This window comes from Thyridium curvatum (genome assembly GCF_004353045.1).
Source record: "Thyridium curvatum strain D216 chromosome Unknown NODE_8_length_716436_cov_74.480370, whole genome shotgun sequence".
Classification (NCBI taxonomy): Eukaryota; Fungi; Ascomycota; class Sordariomycetes; order Thyridiales; family Thyridiaceae; genus Thyridium; species Thyridium curvatum.
The window spans coordinates 510,250-532,893 of NW_022156763.1; the positions used below are offsets into that span (position 1 = coordinate 510,250).

Here is a 22,644-nt window from a genome sequence, read left to right on the forward strand (position 1 = left end):
ATGGACATGACGCTACCACTGAACCTCTTCCAGCATCGAACCTCTTCCAGCATCTGGCCCATAGCAGGTGATGTGATTCACGGCTCAAAGAGCCGTCTATTTTCTACTTTGGAGTTTGAACTCTGGACATTCGTATCATCCCGCGTGGTCCTTTTCACTCTTCTTACCACAAGACTGAGCAGGCCTTAGACCCTCTTATCAGAACTCTACCACGACATTCGCAGAAACAAACAGCATCTTCTCAGCGAAACTATTCGCAACACATAGCCAGCGCCGCAGTGCCGAACTGGTCGCCACCTACACCGTGGCGGACCGGACATACCTTACCTTGCAACATTGACACGATGGTGAAGTATTTGCCGGTCAATTACCGCTGCGACGCAACAGTGGTCGAGTGTACGCCAATAATTCCTACGGTTCTGCCTGGCAACACTTCGGAGACCCTGGAAGAGAGCAAGTATCTGCCAAGACCCAACGTAGGCAAGTTCTGGGCTGCACCGTACCACTCGCAGGCTCCTCCCGGGGACGAATTCCCCCCCACCATGCTGGAGTTCCCATTCAGCTGCGGCCGCGACATCCGCTTCGTCCCTCGCGAGGGTACCACGGACACATGCCTGGTCTACACCTCCGGGTTCTTCTCACCGAGCACTGTGGACAAACCTAGACCTGCAGCCTGGGCCTTCATCTACGGTCCCGCCGCCCTCACTGGTCTTTCGACCCAACAGTTTATCCCCGAAGCTCTGCGCACCATCAGCGGCCCCGTCGAAGAGAAGGGCCCGTTCGGTCAGCTGGCGCCGCCAACAGTTGTTCGAGCCCATCTGCGCGCCATCCTCGCCGCTCTCCGCTATCGTTCCTGGCAAGGGGATGGCTTCAAGACCCTTGTCATCGCGACACACTCCCACACCGTCGTCGAGGGGCTTACATGGCATGCCGAGAAAATGACGAGAGACGGCTTCCAAATCGGTCCGGGGACTTTGATGGAGGACGCTGACATGTGGATGGCTACTCTGGGTGAAATTGAATATAGCATTTCGCAAGGCTTGGGAGTTAAGCTTTGGTGTGTGCGCAACAGTTTGAATCGCGCTGCAGTGACGGCGGCCGAGAGGAGGAGCGCATCTTCTGTTGGCATTGAGAACTATAGAGACTACGTCGGAGTCAACGCGATCGCCATCCAGTGCGCCTATAGATAGAAGACAATCGGCAAGTTCCTGGTTCTTCATCTGCCCTCATGATCCCTGCAAGTATTCTAGGGGGTTAACCCATAGCATCGAATAATCACCATAGCAGCGGCTAGGAGGAACATGACTTTGCACCACAGTTATTTGCCCATGAAGAATGACGGCTCTTTACTCAGATTGTCGTGTACTGGCAAGGTGATTACAAGATTTTACAATGCGCAGGGCTGTTCTTCTGTTTCCAAACAGGCGAGAAGCGGTTCCTGAGCTACCAAGTGGCAGTAGCTTCGGAGCGGTTGATGGTAACAAACCAGTCTAGCCAATGAGCACGAGCCGTGGCGCCACGATGCTCTTGCGATCAAGCTGAGTCGGTACCTGCTTTGAGCTGGCCCAAGATCGTCCTTTGCCATCATTGAAATACATAAAATCACACTCATGGGTTCGTTCCCCCTCGCTTGCTATCGGATATGCGTTCACCAAGGAGGATCTCTGTGTAGTCTTCTCCACGATACAAAAGTCAGTGCCCCGGGCCTAAGATCAAGGATTCCATGCACCCATGCAGGCACCGGAAGATCGCGATGCCGAAGAGGGCGCGGTGCGGAATGCCAAGACGGGCTTCCGCTGGTTTCTCCACAAGATGAACCCGGTGTCGGCTCGTGCCAAGGGCGACTTGCGCATCATCAAAGAGTACTTCAAGACGGACGACCGTGCCAGAGCAGAAATGAAAGATACGAGCAAGCATCCCGAGATTGACCGAGTCGCCGAGGTGCGAACAGGTCTGGGACTGTGCGTGGAAGAGGTCGAGTTCGTTGCAAAGCGAAAAGCCCGGATGAGAGACCACTTTGCCAAGTATCTCGGGCTGGATCCAGCTACGGTGCACCTGGACGACGTGCCCTGTATTGGCCTCGGTGGCAGCGGAGGAGGCTATAGAGCCATGCTGGGACTTCTTGCTTACTCAGCCGCGATGAAGGAGAGTGGCCTATGGGACCTACTGATGTACATCGCCGGCGTGTCCGGCTCCTGCTGGTCAATCGCATCGTACTACACGTTTGGCAACCTCAATTTCGACGAAGTGATAGAGCACTGCAAACGCAGATTCTCGCCTCATCACCCTCTCTCGGACGATGCCATCAGAGCAATGCTGTCAGCCTCGGGAGGCATGGACCTCCTCCTCGGGCCGCTCGAGATCAAATCAGAGTCTGGCCTCAGCGTAGTGCCCATGGACTACTACTCCGTCCTGACCACGGGACACATCTTTCTGCATGACAAAGAGCAGCGCCCCACGGCCAGCACCGAGCCTAGCGTCGTCGGCTTCAAGCCGGAGTGGTTCAAATTCACCAACGCCAAGCAGCACATCGCCAACGGCGCGGAGCCGCTGCCCATTCTCACGGCGATCCGGCACGAGCGGCCGTGGAAGGAGTGGACCGACAAGGAACACCCCTTCAAGAGCGACGTGATCGACGAGAAAGAGCATGCTGAGTCGCATGCATGGTGGCAATGGTTTGAGATGACGCCGTTTGAAATCGGATCCGACGAGCTCGAGGCGTGGGTGCCGACGTGGGGATTTGGAAGGCCATTTGCGGCGGGCAAGTCGACCACGGGACTGCCCGAGCAGTCCTTGGCCTTGCTACTGGGTCTCACTGTGAGTGCTCCGGCCGGACACATGAGCTCGTACATCGCGACGATCAAGAGGAACCTGCCGGGAAACTTTCTCGGCGCCCAGGTACACGATCTTGCCAAGGGAATATCCCGTCTGTGGGGAGCACACGGCACAGCCGTGTTCGAGGGTCATCATCCCTTGCACGCCTGCAATGAGCACAACTATCTCTTCCACCTGACGGAGGACAGGGCTCCCGGGATTCAGAACTCGCCCAGGATCCACCTGGTCGATAGCGGCATGGACAACAACTGCCCGACGTACACGCTCCTCCACCCGAGCAGGAACGTGGACGTCCTGATCACCATGGACGCGTCCAGCGACGTGGAGAAGGACCAACAGGGGAGGATCGACCAGATAGGCAGTCGCAAAGGCATCAAGTTCACGAGGAGGCAGCCGGATGAAACCCCATACGCACAGGTCTTTGACGGCAAGCTTTGCGACAGGCCAGAGACGGTTATCGACTCGTATGGCAAGACTACTACGACCCCTCCGGCGCCTGTCGTTCATCAAGAGTCTACGGTTGTGTACATGCCGCTGCTGAAGAATGAGGATGCGGTTCCGGGGTTCAATCCAGCCAACTCGACGTTTTCGAGCTCGTACAACCTCATCTGGACTCCGGACCAGGTCGAAACGTTGATCAAAGTGTGCATCGCGAATTTCAAAGCCGCAGAACCTGTGATAAAGAAGGTCATTCTAGAGGCTTACCAGAAGAACAAGGCAAGGCGAGAAAAGGGCCAAAGATAGATGGTATGTATCCGAGCATGTGACGTCACCCCTAGCTTTGGCGTCACCAGAGAGGCTACAAGTTTTGGCATGATATCAGATACCTCATCGCGCAAGGCTGGGAGAGGAACTAGACTAGGATATCAACGGACAAGATGATATCAGATCCATGCTCACACACTGCAACACGATTGCAGTCCGCACCTCTGAATCATGAATAAGAGAGGGTTGTATCGGGCCAATGCGAGACACTTGCTCGGCCCGAACGTATCTCTGACTGTATGTACGTCAACCCCTACAAGCAAGTCTTGTCAGTTCCTTCCGAGCACACAGACCTGGGTAGAGATTGCTCGGCCGTACGGATAGTTTACTCTTATTACTGATGAGTTGCCCCGAACCGGGACCCCCACTGCTACTCACCCCACAAATCTCCCCCAGACAGGAAATAAGGCAAACTCCGAATGCCGGCTTCGTAATCAATGGACTCAAAATGCAATAAGAAACGCTGATGCAGTCCTATGGAGAGAAGGTGGGTAGTGTGAGAAGGGTCTCCAACGTATTCTGCGACCATGGCGACTAAACAAGAATCTGGTATCCTTTTGCGCGGCGGCACTGTCTTAGCCCACGATGAAGACATGCATGTCAGACCGCTGAGAGCCGATGTTCTTATCAAAGGAAACACCATCGTCAAGATCAGCGAGGACCTGTCTGTGCCCGTCGGCACGGAGGTAATTGACTGCATTGGCAAGCTACTATGCCCAGGTTTCGTCAACGGCCATCAGCACATCTGGCAGACGGCGCTCAAGGGCCAACACGCCAATGACACCCTCGTTCCGTACATGCCAACGGGCAACTTGACGTCAGCGCTCTACACTCTCGAAGATGCGTTCTGGGGCGAGTTAAGTGGTGCCATGGAGTCCATCGACTGCGGGACCACAACCGTGGTGGACCATTCCAGTCTGAACCAAGGGCCGGATTACCGTGAGTCAAATACCCTCTCAATATGTTACTCGCCGTCACTTAGCAAGGTATACAGCGAAAACAATTCTCCGGGCCCTGGCAACGTCAGGCCTACGCGCCACCTACGCATACTGCCACCCTCGCATCGTCACCTCGTGGAACCCGCTCAAGTACGCCGACGACTCGACTTCACCCTGGGTTATGGACACATATGAGCAACTATTTGCACCGTGCTCAGATCTTGGCGACAACGGCCGCGTCCGCCCTGGCTTTGCCGTCGACGCCATCTTCGGCCCCTCCGAGCCGCTCCAGAAGCTGTACAAGCGAATCCGCAGCGCAGGCACGGCAGTGATCACGACGCACTCTTGCGGCGGGGTCATGCTACACAACGGACCCTCCGCTGCACAGATCTTGTACCAGCATGGCCTGCTTGGCCCTGATATCCTGCTCAGTCATGCGACTTTCCCGCACGATGGCGACGTGGAGCTGCTGAGGAAGGCGGGAGCGGCAGTGTGCACCACGCCGTTGACCGAGCTGCAGATGGGACAGCCGCCTGTCGCGCTGGAGGACGATTATTACGAGCTAGCGAGCCTCGGCGTGGACTGTCATTCTTGGGGCAGCAGCTTCATGCCAGGACAGATGAGGTTGCTGTTGCAGTGGGCCCGGTGCGACAGGGCAGGACGCCTGCTCAAAGAAAAGGGGCAATGGAGTCTTGGCACTGGAGTTGATGTCGAAAAGGTTTTCAACCTGGGGACGGCGCTGGGTGCTAGGGCCATTGGGATGGGTGATCAAGTCGGGCAAATCAAGGAAGGGTACAAGGCGGACATGGTCATCTTCGACACGGACACGCCGAGCATGTGTGCTGCCGCACTGGACGATCCTGTCGCAGCAATAGTGCTACACTCGAGTGAGCGAGACGTTGGAACGGTGATTGTCGACGGCGTGGTGAGAAAGCAGGGCGGCAAGCTGTTGGACATCACGGCGACGCCGGCGGTGGGGCGCCAGACGACGCAGGTGAGCGGCGTTGAAGAAGGTCGGAAGTTTTCCTGGAATGATGTCGTCGCCAGGTTATTAGAGAGCCGAGCAAGAATCAAGAAGGAGATGGAAGGGATCGACTGGGAAAGTGCGGTGGATAGCATGATTGATCTGATGCACTGCGATCGAAGCTCTCTGAAACAAGACCATTGATCTTGCAGAAAGCACAACAATTTGCTGTAAAAATAGAATTATGCCAAGACTCACCACTGGTGAACCTGATTACACACCAACTGCGGCGAGCATGTTGTTGCACCTTCAATGTTGTTGACAACCTTTCCACAAAGACAAACTGAGGGCCTCTAATTTACCAAGACTGAGTAAGCTGAGACAGGGCCGACACAATATTTATTAGACTTGGTTTCCAGGATATTACGGCTGTGATACTAGTGACAGAGAAGCGAGTGGGCAGCTCTGGATCAAGAAGCATGGTGTTCTCGGAGATGGCAGTGGCACTTGTCACAGAGGGTAAGCTCGTGCCGACACATGGAGCACACCTAGAATATTCCGTGTAGATTAACCTGACCCAGCAAATCTTGATGAGATCATAGTCACATCAGCGATGGTTTGGCTTTGGGATGAAGCTATCTGCGGCACAGAACAGCTTGGGACTTGGAAGTCCCTGGACTGATCGTCTAAATATAGCTCAAGGGCCCACCCCCAACATATATGTCAACCTTTGTGGGGACGAGGGCAAGAGGATTGAAGACTTCCAAGGTTGATCGACCCGGTAGAACGCTGCCTCCGATTCGCGATGCAGTCCTGACAGCTGTGATGAGCGGGGGCAAGTGTTTCGAATGCTTGATTAACTCTCTTCTTTCGCTCGTCAGGTGCTCTCTCGCAGGCAATATCTCCCTGCATCATGTGAAATGACGAACATGTGGAGTCTTTTCTATCTTTAAGCGCGCTTTAAGCATACCTAAAGCCGCCCGGATACTACGCTGATCCTGGTGCACTGTGGATCGCTGCCCAGATGCGCACGCGATCACATTCACCCTCATCTGCGTTCAGCGCATCTTGACAACCCACTCCCTACGGCGCAGTTCTCCTCTGTAGTTTGTGGGACTAGTTGGCGCGAGTCGCGTGCTCCCGACCCGACTACAGCGTCATGTTCCAATGGGTATTTCAAGGAGGCACGGCTGGCGGGCCAATGAGCTTCAACATCGCGTACAGGACAACCTAATTGTATTGACTGATGTTTCACTGATCATACAAACTGATCGCCGGACCGTCACCAACCATCAATCAGCTCCCCAGCTATTACGGTGCACACACTTTTGTGATTAGGGACGTTGAAATGATATCAGAACTCAAAATAAATGTCTAAGATTAGATCCAATACGCTGTTGATCGCATGTTCCAACTGCACCAGATGGGTCAAGTCCATGCCCTGGCTAGGTGAGCAGCCTATCATCAACATGTGGAAGCCAGGAGTGCCTCTCGATGATCACCAAAGTCATTCATAAACCCTAAATCCGAATCTTGACCTCCAACACGACCGTCCTGCAGTCTCTCCACACTGGCGATCGCGAGCATGGTCATCGGAAGTTGGAGACATTTCTGTAATCAACACCTAAAAAGGGAGTCTGAGTACTGAAGAGATGTGTATATAAGGGATGTAGATTCCCTTGGTCAAACAATCTGAAAATGTCTTCAGAGCATCAACCCTCGACCACTCCAAGAACCAGCAACACCTTCATCACTACAGCAGTCAGCTCAGCAGCCGCGATTCAGGCCACAGCTTCCACCCCAAGATCTTTGCATCCCCTAAAACTTTGAAAATGCCTTCCACTATCAAATGCCTCATCTTCAGTCTCCTCGCCGGTTCCACCGTCGCTGCCCCTGCAGTAAGCCCCTCCGAGAGCGAAATGGCCAAGAGGCAAATGACCATCCCTTCCTGCTACAAGTGGGAAGAATACAAAGACCTCAAACAAAGCAAGCCCTACTACGACAAGTGGCAGCGCGTCGGCGGATATGAGTGCACCTCCCTCAAGAAGTCGGGATGCTCCATCAGCAAGAGTGCTTCGCACACCGTGTAAGTCTGAGAACAGGGACGCGCCTATCGGGAAAGTACGAGGTGAAGAAAATTAATAGCTAACCCGCACCGGCACTAAACAGTGGTGTCACCAAGACAGTAAGCGGCGGTGGCAGCGCTGGAATCGACCTTGGCAAGATCAACAGCCTCGGCATTGACGCCGGCTTCTCTTACAGCTGGTCGACCTCGGACTCGACCACCTTTACCGACACCAACCAGTGCCCGCCCGGCGGCCTCACTTGCGGCCTGCAGGTATCGCCCCAGCTGGTCAAGATCACGGGCACGTACATATTCGAGATGCGCGGCGGCTGCGACCGCAAAGAGAAGCACCCCTTCAAGATCTATGCACCCGTCGAGAAGGGCGGCGGCAAGAACAAGGACCAGTCTGCCGTGCAGAACTTCAAGATTTGCCTGGCAAAGCCTTGCAAAGACGAGACCTGCAAGAAGGCCGCCAAGGCCGAGGGTATCGAGAAATGCCCTTGAAATCCTTGTGGAGCGGAACTTACTCGCTGCTGCTGCTGCTGCTGCTGCCTCTTGATATCGAGACGAGGTTTTGAGAGCCGATGGTTAACATTGTCTATGTATTTGTATTTGCATTTAACGAATGACTTGAGACGAATCTTGGCTGCCTTTGGAGGAGGACACTACTGGGTGGAGCAAGTTTTGTTTTTTTTGTCTGAGGATCAGAGAGCACAAGAGGATGCTGATGAGTCAAGGGTCACTCGCTCGCTTAGTTTGTTATAGTGGAATTTCTTTCCATTCAATACTGTTGCAATTCAAGCTACCATACCCTCAAAGAAGGGTATAAGATAAGCGATAACAAGTGTAGGAGCCAGCCACTCTAAGCCGCTGGTAGATACTACAATACCAACACAGAAAAAAGACATCTTTACACAAGGCCACTTACACAGGATATCGCACCGCGGGAAAGCTTATGTCCTGTCCCGCGACTAAATAAAGAGTGGCAGAAGTCGTAAGTTGGTTGAGGCCTACTTTCTCAAAACCGACAACACCAACAGACCTCGTCTAGCCTATTGAGTGAGGACTTTTAATGTACAAATGTGTGTAAAGGAGTAGTGATTTCTTCAATCATACAGGTACAAGAATCCATGGACGATGAAACCTTAAATTTGCTGTGACATGAATGTCTTCATCGCATCACGTCTTGAGCCGAGCTTCAATGCAAGCCCCGGGCACCCCAAACACCCTCCAGATATGAACCAGCTCGAGTCCCGAAGCATCAAGAATGTTAGCAAAGTCTGACTCCTTCCTCTCCTTCCCGCCCATGGTCATCACGATCTGATCCAGCACAGCATATGGAAACGTGCCTTGGTCCACCCGCGGAGGAAGTACCATCTCGCAGATAAGCACGCGCGACTCGGCCGACATTGACTCTACCAAGCGCGACAAGATCTGCGTAGCAACCTTGTCACCGTAGTCGTGAAGGATCATACGCATGAAGTATGCCTTGGCTCCTGTTCAACGAAGTGATCAGTTCGTGCCAGGTGTATTGGTGGGCAAGAAATGTCATACCTTTGACCGGCTGGGTGGTCATAAAGTCATGAGCCATCATCGTCGTCTCCTTTGGCAATATTCCACTTGATTTGGCTAGCTCAATCACCTCTGGACGATCCTGCAGGATGCAATGCTTTGGTGAAAGCTCAGGATGCGCGTCCAGGATCTTCTTCAGGACCACACCGTGGCCTCCTCCGACGTCAACAAGCTCGACGATCCCATTCTCAGACTCCTCAGAGTTGTTTCGAAGCGTCGAGAAATTAAAATGTCCCGTCACTGGTATCTCCGGGTCGAGCCCTGCCATGCTGATCTGGAAAGCCCGCATGTTTTCCGGGTTCTGCTCCATTATGGACCAGACAGGGGTACCTTCCTGCTTGTGGTATGATGTGTAAGGATTAGAGAGCGGGTCATGGGGCTCTCGCGGGCCATGAGTAACGACATATTCATCGAAGTTGTGCATGTTTTTGAACCACTCGTCGTACCTGTTTGAAGTGAGTATGCATGTCCACAAGAGCCGTTTGGTAACTTACATGACCTGGAAAAGATGACCGGGACTGGGAGAGGTGGTGATGTAACCTCGAGAGAACTTTGTGTGTGCAAAGTCACGACCGTCAGATCGAGTCTGGCCGAGGAAACCAGCAACAACTAGTCGAAAGGTCTCCTGTGAGTAAACAGTCATATTGCTAGTTCTACATGAGCTTACCTAACAACCGTCCCATCCGCTCTAGATCGTAAAGTTAGAGCTGCATTGCCCAAGCAAGCAAAAAGGATCAGGCATCATACCAAGTAGAGATTCTTGTACTCCTGTCGCTTCTGAGAGCTCGTCCAGAAGTATAGATCCCTCATGAGGGATAGCCTGGAGCACGCCAAGCTTCATGAAGGTCCGGATAGCCACAAGCTCTGCGATCTGCATTTGCTGTCAGTATTAGACTTTGACAGCATCAGGAGGTTCTGGGGCGAATGCCTACATTCAATCCATGATAGGTAGGGGCCTGGAATGGACCGATCAAAGCTCTTTTCAGGTTCTCAGCTCTAGATATGATTTCGGCTCTGGCCATGTGCCCTTCGTATCCAGGTGCGGAGGAGTAATTTTGAGCGGCGGCTGTCAGCTCCGCCACGAGGCTCTGCACCTCCTCGGGGGTCGCGAGGTCCTGATCCATAGTCCTGAGCCCTTTTTTTTATGATTTAGACTGACTTTCAGTAAGAAGGTATTGTCCACAGCAGCTACATAAGTATGAAAAAGGCGAGCTCTTCCGAAATATTCATGTAGACAGACACCTGTGCGGCGCGGAGATGCGGGGTATTTGTATTGTCCGTTGTCAGCAATTCGACCGGGAAAACGCGGGATCCTACTGACAACTGATGCCTGCCTAGAACACAACCCTGCTCGTCTCATCAAGCATTCTCCTTTCTATCACGGTTCAGACTCCGTCGCATGACTTAATGACTCAACAGGATCTTGATCTCAGTGCTACCAAGCAAGTTGGGCTTTCTAAGAAACACAGATCTACAGCAGCCATCAAAGTACATACAATACAGTGACTTCCTCGGTCTTCATCTCGAGCAGCTTGTTAATCCACACCCTGCTTCAACCAGTGGTAGTTCTTGACAGGCCAGTCCGCCAGCTCAGCCCACTCGGGGCCAACTCTGATGGCGATCTCCGAGACCAGTGCATGGCCCCACCCGGTAGCCCACCAGCGCTCATCAAGGACAGACATACACACCGCCCAGTAGCTCAACATGATCATAGCCATGTTCTCCCCAGTCTCGAGCTGGGCGACGAACTCCGGAGGCAAACAAGTAATCCAGCCCATGAGGCCTTCTGCCCACTCGGCGCGCATAGAGATCCTGTATATGAGCTTCAGAGAGAGGAGGGGCCGCCCGTTCTTCTCCAGGGGTAAGAGCACGCAACTCTCCTGCTCCGCGCGTAGCAGTAACTTGTCTAGTGCTTGGTCCACAAACGGCGGAAGGACCGGGAGCTCGTGGCTTTTGGGAATCTTCATCATCTCCGCAAGCTTGCCACCCAGGAGCCATGGCCTGCCATGGAAGACGAGCTGCCGAACGGGCTGGGTCTTGCGGATGATGTCGACAAAGTCTTGCACCTCGGAGACCTTGTCATGCCTGGCCTCGTGGAACGTCCACGCTGAGTAGTCGTGCGTGGTAGAGAAGATGCCCAGCTCGGCCGGGAGACTCCTCGAGGCGAAGGCCCAGTGGGTGACGAGGACCGACAGGAGGAAGGCGGCGTCGGCCGTCTCCTCTGTGATTCTAGGCAGGAGTTTGACGAATCCCTCCAGCGCGACGGCCTGGTTGCGAAGCGCCATGACCTGGTACCGCTTCTCGGGCCGGTCGCTGGTGGCGATGACGTGCATGGCCGAGATGGCGAGGATACCGCCGAGGAGTGCGGGCTCCTTCAGAGCCTCCTCGAAGGCGACGCCCTTCCATAATGACGGCACTGGTTCGCGGTACCAGAGGGTCTTGTAGGTCTTGGTAAGGAAGATGTGCGTGAGCTCGATGTCGTCCAGGCGATCCGACGAAGGTGGCGAAGGTGCCGGGGGCTCCGGGGATGGCCCGGTCTGTGGCGCGGAGGCGGCCGGAGATTGCGGAACGGGCGTAGGGAGGCCGTACTCATCTATGTATGAACATCTGTCGCCGCGACGCATGCAGCGAAGGCAAGATGGAAGTGTCTCGTCGCACTAAATGCCGTTCAGCTGGCGATCAATGCATGCGGCATTGGAGGTGACCCGCGTCAAAGTCCAGCGCAGACCGGCAGCGCTAGAGATAGACATACCTTGACCCGTCGCGTCTTGCACTGTGCGCATCCGCGCCGCGATTTCCGGTGCGATCTTATCATCTAGGATTATCTGGTCCATACGCCATACGAGATCGACGAGCTCACTTCATGTCGGCAGCCAGGATGAGAAGCTCCGCGTGCAGGGAACGGGCCTTGGGAGCGAATTGATCACCGCCCCCGCTTTCAGTGCGCCATGCTGCGCCGTTGCTACGCTAAAAAGCGCTAGAGCGGGACACAGTTCACTGATGCTTTCCAGGTTGCGCGCGTTGATTGCCTGGGATTTGTCGGCCTCAGATAACACATAAGGATACCTACGAGCAAGCAAAGACAGTATTTGGAGAGGAGCTATATATCAAAGCCTCGAACTCAGGTATCAGGAGCCTACAGATGCTTCACGGCCAGCATCCTAGTCCAATGACGATAGCACTTAGAACCAAGGCACAGTTCGATAATGAGTCAGTAGCGAGCGGCTGGGGACCTAAGTCCGAGGTTCGGTCTCATGCATCAACTAGTAGAGGATTCAGCTAGAGCTTACTGTCAGCTTCAACAGCAACCAATAAGTTGACTAGAACAGAGTGGCTTAGTGGCTTCACAAGGTCTGGACATACAATTCAGAGCTCATTAGCCAAGACCACAGGAGAAGGATGGAACTGGCTGCTACATGAGCTGGTCTTCATGATGTATAATAGCCGCATTCATTCCCCGCGGCCCTCAACCACTGTTCGCTCGTCGCTGCAGAAATCGTCAACATCAACATCACTCTGATCAAGAATGGTGAAACCGGTCATAGTCTTCGCCCATGGCGCATGGCACCAACCTCTCCACTATCTGAGCCTCTTGCGCTCGATCCAAGCGAAGGGCCATACCGTCGTCAGCCCGGTGAACGCGACACTGGACTTGAAAGGCTCATCGGCAGGAAAGACTTGCCAGGACGATACGAAAGTCATTCGTGATGCCATGAGACCGTTTCTTGAATCTGGCGAAGATATCGTGCTCGTCTGCCACAGCTACGGCGGCATTCCAGGCACTGATGCCGTAGAGGGAAACACTGTCCAGGAGCGGGCTGCCAAAGGACTGAAGGGCGGAGTCAAGAGCGTCGTGCACATTGCTTCATCCGCCTTGCCACAACGAGGCATGTGCATATTCGACATGGTGGGGGGAGGCCCAGAGCCCTGGTGGGATTCTGACGTGAGTCTAAATCTAAGAGCACCCGGCGATATAGTCCTCTTCTAAATAGAAAACAATCCGTACTGACGACCACCTGGTAGGGGACATTTGGCTTCCCAAATCAGGACGGCTTCGACAAGCTCTATTCTGACGTCGACAGCGTAACAAAAGCGGCGTGCACGTCTGCACTTGTTAGACAAAGCATTGAGAGTTTCCGAACGCCAAATATGTACTCAGCTCCCGAAGTCAAGGCTCCGCTGTTCTATGTAGTGTGCGACGAAGATCAGCTAGTCCCTCCGGCTGGACAGAAAGCACTTGCCGAGGCATGCAAGGCCAAGACTATTCATCTCTCCTTGAGCCATAGCCCATTTCTGACGGACGCTGGGGTTCGACAGCTCATGGAGTTCATTGATGAGGCAGCCAGCGTGACCTCCTGAGGCAACTCAATAATAGTCACAATCCGCGCTGGGTGAAGAAATCCAAATGAGTCTGGGTGACGAGATACTTTGTGCTTCTAGACCAGAACCAAATTTCTTGAGGACGTGGCACCATGAACAAACATGCAGATAAATAGAGACTTGAATCCGGGACGAATTGAACTTTGGTAGAAAGTCACTGATGGCCCTCTCGGCTGCTCCTTGGTGTCAAAGGTGACGAGTTTCGGTGGGTAGTGTAACATTCCCGCTTCGCGCATAGCACATGAACAAATGAACGCGGGTGTGACATGGCCACTCAAGGTGATAGGCGTTGAGTCATATTGTTCATGCATATATCGGGTTTCTCGTGATAGTAGATCAGTTGCTCGTCGTGCTGAAACCCGTTGTCAGAGGAGGGCTTGTTATTGGACTTGTTGCCTTGTATTTCGACTTCACCTGCATATTAGCTCTCCGTAGGTTTCTAGACCTAAGACTGGTCAACTTGAATGCTGAATGAGTTGTATTTATAGTCCATAGATGCTAGCTGAGAAAGAGTTCTATTTATCGTAAGTGAAGTTATAGAAACTGTACTCTTTATGTGAAAGGTATGCTCCAGGAGCTAAACGCCTTCTTTGAGTTCGATTTTTTAATTCAAGCCTTGTACTTAGATGCTAATTACCGCGTCTCCAGACTGAGAGAAACGTTAAGCGAACAATACTTTCTATTGGGATAAGATCTTCCTCATTAGCCACCATCTGCGCCTTCAAGTGGCGAGTCTAGCCTGTTGATTTAACGCAAATGCTCAGATATATCTACTCCAGCTTTGCCTGATGCATCACCCCGCTCTGTTCTCCGATACTAACGGGCAAATGCTGATAAGAACACGGCCAACACGCAGACGCTAGGATCGATCCCGCAATTCGCCATTCAATAGCCAGGAACAGTGACAAGGGTGGGTTGGGCTGCCTTCCCTGACCAGTCTAGCCTACCCACAGTTCCTTATCTTCACCAGGGGCTCTAATCTGGAGATGTCAGCAGCTTATCAATCCCGCACTCTCGATGCGGTTCCCCTCAAACCTGAACCAATAAGAGAGGTGGTGAGGTCGGACCAACATCCAGCCATGACGATTTTGAGCGGGACCAGTGTAATGTCGGACGTGATACGCAGTTACAACGGGGAAGCTTGGTGCGATGTAGGAGATAAGCCTTGGCTCTATTGCGCACGTAAATAGTCTTGGCGAAGCTATCAAGAGATACTGGACCGGACGTCCCGGTTCCTTGGTACCGGGTTGAGTTTACAGCTGGCCTTGTTTAAAGCTTGCATAGAGCCGGCTTGGTAGCAGCATACAGATTAATCTACTCTATTTCCACCCTACTTGCGTTGATTGGTACAGTCTTTCCAAAGTTGCCGCCGGACATGTTCTTCAGCAGCACTCGGTCCAGCCGCAAGCTGGGCGTGTTCTTCAGTCTCATCCATGCGTCAACGGCAAGTCTCGTGTCAACCGGCCTGTCAGTCACGCTGAACAGCATCGACTACTATATCTCACCATTCTCGTCTGGTAACATCACCGTCGCACCCTCGGCGCTTTCTACGGTGCCCAAGATCTACGGCTTTGTTCCAGTCACGGTTGTGCAGGATGCAGTGGCCAGATCGGCTCTGCCTAGCCTCTTCGCCAACTGGACAGGAGTCGATGATGTCTTCCAGTCCGGATTTCTCGGTGCTGTCTTCTTATCCGGCGCTGGCGGATCCTGCATCAGCAAGAGGAACATCACTGAAGGAGGATCAACACTGATTCTACCCCTCGAGGCCAAGACCATCCCCTCGGGTCCGTACTTCCTTGACTCGGCCTCCGGGCTCGTCTACCCCGTCTACAGACTCTACGATGACTTTTCCGGCTCCTTCACCGAGTCCCTGATCCAGACCCCTAAAGGCACGTTCCACCCGCTATCCGCTAAAATCTCCGGCTCGGCCTCCGTCACGATCGGTGTGCCTTCAAGGATTTACTATACTCCTACAGCTGAGAAGCCCCTTGCTGGCGTGCGCATCGCTGTCAAGGATATCTTCCGGCTGGCCGGTACCAAGGGTTCCAATGGCAACCGCGCTTGGTACAATCTCTACCCTCCCAGTAACGAGACCGGCACAGCCATGCAGCGGCTGATCGATGCCGGTGCTCAGATAGTAGGACTCCAGAAGCCTTCGCAGTTTGCGAACGGCGAGACTGCGACCGCGGACTGGGTCGACTACCACTCGCCGTTCAACCCCAGAGGTGATGGGTACCAAGACCCGTCCTCGTCGTCCTCGGGGGCCGGCGCTAGCATTGCATCGTACGACTGGCTGGACATCGCGGTGGGCAGCGACACGGGTGGCAGTATCCGCGGACCGGCAGGTGTGCAAGGCCTGTTCGGTAACCGGCCGTCCCATGGTCTGGTGTCGCTCGATCACGCCATGCCGCTGTCCCCGACACTTGACACAGTTGGATACCTGATACGCGACCCCATGCTGTGGGATACTGCCCAGGCAGTTCTTTATGGAAGCAACTACAAGTCACTTGTGAGGAAAACTCCCAGCTACCCCAAGAAGATCATCACCGCTGGTTTCCCCTCCAGCAATAGCTCAGCCGCATCCGCCAAGATTCTCAACGGCTTTGCCAATGCCCTGGCCACATTCGTGGGCGGCTCGATCCAGACAATCTCTTTGGCGGACGAGTGGATGTCTAGCAAGCCCGCTGAGGCCGGATCCGCGACCCTCATGCAGCTTCAGAACACCACGTATGCGGTGTTGATCGCCAAGGAGCAGATTGATCTCGTGCGCGAACCCTTCTACAAGGACTATGCTGGTGAGTTCGCAGTAAAACCCCCTTTAGACGCGCCCCAATTACTAAGCCCAACCCTAATCACAGCCGCCCACGATGGACGTCTTCCCTTCGTAGACCCGGCGCCTCTTGCTCGCTGGGCCTACGGCGACAGCCTGCCCGCTTCGGCACACGACGACGCCATTCGCAACAAGACAATCTTCATGAATTGGTTCAACGACAAGGTCCTCCCGCCCGTGGACGACCCGGCGCAGTGCTCATCTGGCATCATGCTCTATCCAGCCTCTAACGGAGGTCAGAACCCGCGTAACCAGTACATCAACGCGCCGAGGCCGCCTTTTGGCTGGTCATCGGGCCGCATCAGCGTCATGTCCGAGTGCCCGGATTTTGTCTTCCCTCTGGGCCAGGTGGCGAGCCGCAGCGCGATCACGGCACACAACGAGTACTTCCCCGTCGGCGTGGATATCTTGGCGGCGAAGGGCTGCGATGGCATGCTGGTTAAGTTGGCGCAAGACCTGGTGGCGGCGGAGATCATTGCCGTGCCCAAGGTCGGGGGTACGATTTTGGGTGGTGATATCTTGATGAAGAGGAGGGCGGATGCCGAGGGGATTGAACACTTGCGGTACATTGACTAGATAGGCTCATGTACTACATTCTAATGGGATGACCGATCAACAACCTTGATGGACCCTGGGTACGAGAGACTCAGATTTGTGTGACTTCGACTTCTCTAAGGTACTGACTTGTCCAAGAATACGTGCGTGATAGAGGCGCATCTTCACAGAGACTGGGGTAACATGTTAGTGCCAGGTTGTATTGGTGCCGCCTCCTACAGTCAGGTTTGACAGGCCGGGGTTGTCCGCAGGTCAGCCCACTGCAGATCCCCGTACCTTAACGCCGATATTACGTTGATCACTCAGATCAACTTTCGCCTTCCCTTCGGTGTTTAGCGCCGTGTGGCAGTCCATTTACATCGCCTGGAAAACGACATCTTTCGGGCATAGAGCTGATTAAACGAAAAGCGAGATAATGCCATCGGCATTAACTCGTCCAATATTGAGACCTTCTCTGACCTTATTATGTCTAAAATGGCTATAAATATGCGATCAGCTTTCGTCGCACGTTCAATAGCCTTTGCAATATCACAGATGCTAATTCAGTAAACACTGGAATCTAAAATCCAATAACTTACAAGACGACAGAACCGCATCAGAGTCCACATCCTTCATAGTCAACAAGAATGTCTCAACCTGTCTGGCTTATCACCGGCTGCACCTCCGGCTTTGGCGAAGCTATCGCCAAGGAAGTACTAGGGCGTGGCTACAAGGTCATTGCCACGGCCCGACGCGCCTCGCGCCTGTCATCCCTCCAGGCCGCCGGTGCCACCATCTTGGACCTCGACGTCTCGGCCGGCGACGACGCGGTCGAAAAGGCCTTCGCCGCTTCCCACGCAGTCTACGGCCGCATCACCCACCTCGTGAACTGCGCCGGCTACGTCCTCAATGGGGCTGTCGAGGAGTCCAGCACCGCCGACATCGCCGCGCAGTTTACTACCAACATGATTGGCGCTGCGAGCGTGTCTCGCACCGCCATCCCGTACTTGCGGGATGCTGCGGCCAAAGCTCAAGGTCGCCACCCAGTGGTCCTAGCCAACTTTGGCAGCCTTGCTGGGTACTCGTCTCTCCCCGGCGTCGCAGCCTACTGCGCGACCAAAGCGGCGGTATCAGTCTTCAGCGACGGAATGGCCGCGGAATTGGCACCGTTTGGTATCACGGTCTGCTCCATCGAGCCTGGGTACTTTCGCACGGGGTTGCTTAATACTAGTGCTGAATCGGTACACCGAATTCAGGCGAGCAAGACTCTAGAGGTGTATGACGGAACTCCTGCCCATGAAAGTAACAAGGCTTTGGATATGGTGGACAACCAGCAGCTAGGAGACGTAGTCAAGGGGGCCAAAGTCATCGTCGACGTGTTCACCAAGAGCGGTGTTGCTGAGGAAAAGGATATTCCTCTTCGCTTGGTCCTGGGAAGCGACATTGTGAAAGCAATTCGTGAGAAAATGGCGGAAGCGAAGAAATTATTGGATGATTGGGAGGTTATTGCTTCTTCTACCGATCACCAGTAGAAGGGTCTTTGCTGTATGGAACGGTCTCGAGTATGGAGTGATCAGTCTACATACAATGGTTGATATACAACAATCAGAGGATGCATCATGTACACTCCATTCGACCAGCCTAGAACATACCCGACTATGTACCAAAGAGAATGGCATACAAGTGGAGAGACTGGAACTATTCTTTATCGCCTACAGCCGTTCCGGAGAAGGGAAGATAGAATCATTGCAAAAGGCCAGGTTTCTGACGCATATTATTGCCATCAAATGTCGACGACATGCTGGCCATGGAACCCTAGTCCCACCGCAAACTCACATTCCGCTCTGCCCATTTCTGTCATAGTCTTCGGATCTAGGCACAGAAGGTAGCTCTTCCTGTTCTCGCCGTCCAAGACTACGGTGAGCAACACACCGTCGAGCTCATCAGCAGGCGCCACAGCACCGCCTTTCTCCTTTCGCGACACGAAGAGCGCCTCGCTCGGGGTATGGCCTATCGGACCCTTCCACATGAGCACCTCGCGCGTCTGGGTGTCGACCCTGGCGATACTGTCGAATATGGTACTGAGGCCTCGACTTGTCAGGCAGTACACATAGCGATGCTGACGACATGCGAAAGCCGGGTTGATGGTCGGCATGTCGCCCGCGTGGGGCGCCGGGATCTGCAGTTCCAGTGCTGGTGACGGCAGCTCACCTTTTCCACTGTGCTTCCCGAAGTCTCGGCCGGAGAAACGGTACCTGACCAAGCTTGGGTGGCACGGAGCTTGTTTTTGGCCTTCGGTCCAAAACGCCTTGGCGGCCTCGTTACGATTGAGCAGCACGTCGTAGTACATCCCAGATACGATGTTGCTATTGGGATACGCGATCAGGTCGCAGAGGATGTCCCCATCTGTGTCCTCAAAGGCATTGGCCGAATGAAAGAAGAAGCCGGCCGGCGAGGTGAATTCTGCTACGACCCCTTCTCCGTTCACTCGGTCGACGACAAACCACCTGCACGGCTCGCTCGGATCGAACGGTTTCCACGCTTCCAAGGCGCTGCCCTCCCAGAGGATCTGGATTCCGCCGAGTTTGTAATGCGCCACTGGTACACATACGATGACATAGCTCCTACTCAGAAAAAAGCTGTGAATGTAGCCAGCCTTTGAAGCGAATGTGGCCAGGATCTTGACCTCTCCTCTTGCTGTGATCTGGAATACGCGATAAGTCGCTTGCATGCCATAGTCGGCATTGAAGCTGAAGAAGTCGCCAGTCTCTGGGTCCTGCAGCACATGGGCCGGACCAACTGGTCCTCTGAGGTCGGGATGCAGCTGCTTCTGACTGACCGCCGCCATGGGCTCCATAGTCTTGGGGTCTATCTCGGAGAACCAGGACGTGTCCGTGGCCAAGAAGACATTCTTTGGCCCAGCTCGGTGGCCCTCGGAACTGGCATCAGCGGCCACCACACTTGGGAAGCCAGGCATGTTGGCATTGACTGTGACGCAGATGTTGTCCAGGTGCTCCGGCCGGCGAAACATGGACATGAACTTGGAGTAGATGCCCACGCATGGGTCGCTTCGCTGGCCAAAGGTCAAGGCACGTATCACACCCATGGCTCTGATTTCCTTCTCGAATGCTTCAGACTGCCGGCGGGACGAATACATCACGCGCACCCCATTTCCATCCGCAGCGGGCATAATGTCGAAGCGGTGAGTGTGAGCAAGCCCGTCGAACCAGTGCGAGACGTGAATGGTTCCGGATTTGGTGTCTTCAATCTTGCACGCCCCGGGTCCCGTCCGGTAAAGGGAGCCCGTCGCCCAGGCCGGAATGTTGCCTTCCACCTGTAGCTCAATGGGGCCGCGATGCTCTGTCAACCCGTCGAACTATGTATGCATGACCTTATTTCAGTATGAAGAGTGAGAAGAGGGGGCTAGATCCAACCCAAACAGATGCTTTACTTACACCAGCGTCGTTCGGCCATTCTCGAAATGCCTCTCTGGCTAGGTTCTCTCGCAGAATTCTAGCATCCTCCTCTTCGTCGGTTTGGGTAAATGTGGTCGTGGAGTGATGCGCGTTCATGGCGAGCCTGTATCAGTGACACTGGGCCAATCGAATGCTGCAATTAGTAGTTCATGAGCTGTAGAGAAGAAGGCGAGGACGCTGGTGACAGTCGTTGAATGTCTCCCGCCTCCAGCTTTACATAAGCTGACCGACTCACTACATCACTCTGGTGCCTGCGGGTAGGGTGTGTATGGGCGACCTGCCGTCACCCATTGGTCCATGCACATGCAGGCGGCGACTTTCTGCACGTTCGGCGTGATTATTCAGATGAAACCTGATCGCGTCGTTCGATTAAGACAGCCCAGAATTAGGAACAACATAAGTTCAACTGATTGTCAATACTTCTGAAGCAGCCCTTTATGACGTCCTGCTTCGTGCCGAAAGCGGCCTGCGCTGCTCAGAGGTAACAAGCATACATTACGACCACACTATCACATCGTGTCTATTGACTTTCAAAGAATGAGCGACTATAGAATCAAGCAACGAGGGCCTTGACAAGAATATCGATCCGGGCACTCGTCTGGGCCTGCATGGGACTCATAACCCGAAGGTTCACCATTTTCTTCAGCTCGGCTTGTGTGTCGACCTCATGCTAGGGCCTATGATATGACAGCGGCAATAAGCGGTATCATAGGAACAGTCGATGCCATGGCCAAAGTCAAGCAGCTAAATAAAGACAATCTTATTAATCATAACAAGAAATCTGTCTAAAGCATAAATATCAGCCCCGGGCTGGTGTTTTGTGCGTGCCCCATATGATGCGGTGGCGCAATACTAACTCAAATATCTTCGTATTGCATCTGGGACTTCACTCAAAACTTTGACTCTCCCACATGTGATGAAACAGAGACTCATTCATCTTTCTAAGTAATACATAAGACCCGACAGTATTTCCAGAAAGCGTATAGATTGACATTAATGGATCACTCCAGATTGAGGGTGCAATTTCGTTCCCCATCGGTTCTGAGAGACCTCAAATATTCCAAATAATGCTCCTTTTTTCCCTTCTAAACAATGAAGGCAGCAAGGAAGAGCAGTGAAGCCAGACCCAGGGAGGCGCTCTTGGCCACTGCACCATTGCCACTGACGACCGCCGCGCTCGTCGTTGGGCCAGGCGTTCCACTGACAGTAGGAGTCTTGCTACCCTTTCCGTCGCCAGTAATAGATGCAGGCGGCGCGGTGGCAGAGCCTCCGGCAGTAGACTTGGTAGCGGTGGCATTGGCCCTCGAGATGGCAGCCGAGGCGCTCGCCGCGGCGCGGGCCACGGCACACACGGCTTTGGTAGCAGGAACAACAACATCTGTGCATTCATGTTCAGCTACGTGACACATAATTCACAAAGGGAGTTGGGTAGTGTCATCGTGACTTACTCAGAGCTTCTTCGCTGCCACAGGTTTCCTTGAGGCAGTCGATCGACGCGGCCTGGATCTTGGGGTAGTTCTCATCAGTGCAGTGGCATGCGTAGTCGAGAACTTCACAATTGGTGGCCTTAAGAATGCCATCGTGCAAACATAGAAGAGAGCAAGATGGGAGGTCGGTGAGGTAGTTCTGCGCACTCGCAGTGAGGACGAGCGCGGCAGCAGCAATGGCGTGTTTGAGATACATGTTGTCTTGCGTATGGTTTGGTGTGGACGCGCTTCACTTGGGTAGATCCTACGCCGACGTTTTTTGATGGATGCCTCTCTTTGGTTGATAGGGGGCAGTTCGATCAATTGGCTGCATACAGCTGCTACTTGTAAGTACGTCGGTCAGAGGCATCAACTCACATACTGCATGATGTAACCGAAGTCTCAACGAGGCGATCGGGTCCGGCCGCAATACCCCAGCTCCAGACCGCGTGTTCCGTCCCTCCCGTTGACTTGGCATGGACGCCAAAAGAAACCGAATGTAACGGCGACCGGATCGTTCGAGATACCCTTGTTGTCCTGGTATGATCGCGGCTACGGCGCCTTTTCGTCATGCAGACGCGACCTTAAGCCCAACCCTTGCAACTCCCCGCAGTTCGGCGGTTTTACCAAGGAGTCAAGGGCTGAGGAGAAAATGGGCCGGAGGGGTTGGTCATTTCTACTGACTCTGATGGACTCGATTAATCGGCTCGAAGAACATGGAATAGACAGGCCATTCAATCGCTGGATTGTCTCCTTTCGGTCCAGCAGAACTATTGTTACAGTATGATGACAGACTTCTGGGCCTAACGGCCTTCATTA

The 22,644-nt window shown here is 53.8% G+C and overlaps 11 protein-coding genes across 11 annotated transcripts; 7 read left to right on the top strand and 4 right to left on the bottom strand.

The window, feature by feature from the left end:
• Positions 1–344: 344 nt before the first annotated feature.
• E0L32_002114 (uncharacterized protein) lies at positions 345–1,190 on the top strand (the record flags this gene model as incomplete). Its single annotated transcript, XM_031136269.1, has 1 exon — positions 345–1,190. One exon carries the CDS (start codon positions 345–347, stop codon positions 1,188–1,190), a length of 846 nt encoding a protein of 281 aa, XP_030989222.1.
• Positions 1,191–1,731: 541 nt separating this feature from the next.
• Positions 1,732–3,579, top strand: E0L32_002115 (uncharacterized protein; the record flags this gene model as incomplete). Its single annotated transcript, XM_031136270.1, has 1 exon — positions 1,732–3,579. The coding sequence occupies one exon, from the start codon at positions 1,732–1,734 to the stop codon at positions 3,577–3,579; it is 1,848 nt and encodes a 615-aa protein (XP_030989223.1).
• Positions 3,580–4,127: 548 nt separating this feature from the next.
• Positions 4,128–5,706, top strand: E0L32_002116 (uncharacterized protein; the record flags this gene model as incomplete). The annotated part of the gene is made up of 2 exons (XM_031136271.1): positions 4,128–4,539; positions 4,595–5,706. The coding sequence occupies 2 exons, from the start codon at positions 4,128–4,130 to the stop codon at positions 5,704–5,706; spliced, it is 1,524 nt and encodes a 507-aa protein (XP_030989224.1).
• Positions 5,707–7,334: 1,628 nt separating this feature from the next.
• E0L32_002117 (uncharacterized protein) lies at positions 7,335–8,071 on the top strand (the record flags this gene model as incomplete). Its single annotated transcript, XM_031136272.1, has 2 exons — positions 7,335–7,588; positions 7,672–8,071. The coding sequence occupies 2 exons, from the start codon at positions 7,335–7,337 to the stop codon at positions 8,069–8,071; spliced, it is 654 nt and encodes a 217-aa protein (XP_030989225.1).
• A 675-nt stretch (positions 8,072–8,746) lies between these two features.
• On the bottom strand, positions 8,747–10,263 carry E0L32_002118 (uncharacterized protein; the record flags this gene model as incomplete). Its single annotated transcript, XM_031136273.1, has 6 exons — positions 8,747–9,063; positions 9,122–9,585; positions 9,634–9,748; positions 9,807–9,827; positions 9,887–10,010; positions 10,072–10,263. 6 exons carry the CDS (start codon positions 10,261–10,263, stop codon positions 8,747–8,749), a joined length of 1,233 nt encoding a protein of 410 aa, XP_030989226.1.
• Positions 10,264–10,674: 411 nt separating this feature from the next.
• On the bottom strand, positions 10,675–11,763 carry E0L32_002119 (uncharacterized protein; the record flags this gene model as incomplete). Its single annotated transcript, XM_031136274.1, has 1 exon — positions 10,675–11,763. One exon carries the CDS (start codon positions 11,761–11,763, stop codon positions 10,675–10,677), a length of 1,089 nt encoding a protein of 362 aa, XP_030989227.1.
• Positions 11,764–12,665: 902 nt separating this feature from the next.
• E0L32_002120 (uncharacterized protein) lies at positions 12,666–13,498 on the top strand (the record flags this gene model as incomplete). The annotated part of the gene is made up of 2 exons (XM_031136275.1): positions 12,666–13,082; positions 13,163–13,498. 2 exons carry the CDS (start codon positions 12,666–12,668, stop codon positions 13,496–13,498), a joined length of 753 nt encoding a protein of 250 aa, XP_030989228.1.
• Positions 13,499–14,894: 1,396 nt separating this feature from the next.
• E0L32_002121 (uncharacterized protein) lies at positions 14,895–16,925 on the top strand (the record flags this gene model as incomplete). Its single annotated transcript, XM_031136277.1, has 1 exon — positions 14,895–16,925. One exon carries the CDS (start codon positions 14,895–14,897, stop codon positions 16,923–16,925), a length of 2,031 nt encoding a protein of 676 aa, XP_030989229.1.
• Positions 16,926–17,530: 605 nt separating this feature from the next.
• E0L32_002122 (uncharacterized protein) lies at positions 17,531–18,415 on the top strand (the record flags this gene model as incomplete). Its single annotated transcript, XM_031136278.1, has 1 exon — positions 17,531–18,415. One exon carries the CDS (start codon positions 17,531–17,533, stop codon positions 18,413–18,415), a length of 885 nt encoding a protein of 294 aa, XP_030989230.1.
• A 251-nt stretch (positions 18,416–18,666) lies between these two features.
• On the bottom strand, positions 18,667–20,455 carry E0L32_002123 (uncharacterized protein; the record flags this gene model as incomplete). The annotated part of the gene is made up of 2 exons (XM_031136279.1): positions 18,667–20,259; positions 20,339–20,455. The coding sequence occupies 2 exons, from the start codon at positions 20,453–20,455 to the stop codon at positions 18,667–18,669; spliced, it is 1,710 nt and encodes a 569-aa protein (XP_030989231.1).
• Positions 20,456–21,444: 989 nt separating this feature from the next.
• E0L32_002124 (uncharacterized protein) lies at positions 21,445–22,042 on the bottom strand (the record flags this gene model as incomplete). Its single annotated transcript, XM_031136280.1, has 2 exons — positions 21,445–21,737; positions 21,808–22,042. 2 exons carry the CDS (start codon positions 22,040–22,042, stop codon positions 21,445–21,447), a joined length of 528 nt encoding a protein of 175 aa, XP_030989232.1.
• Positions 22,043–22,644: the final 602 nt, after the last annotated feature.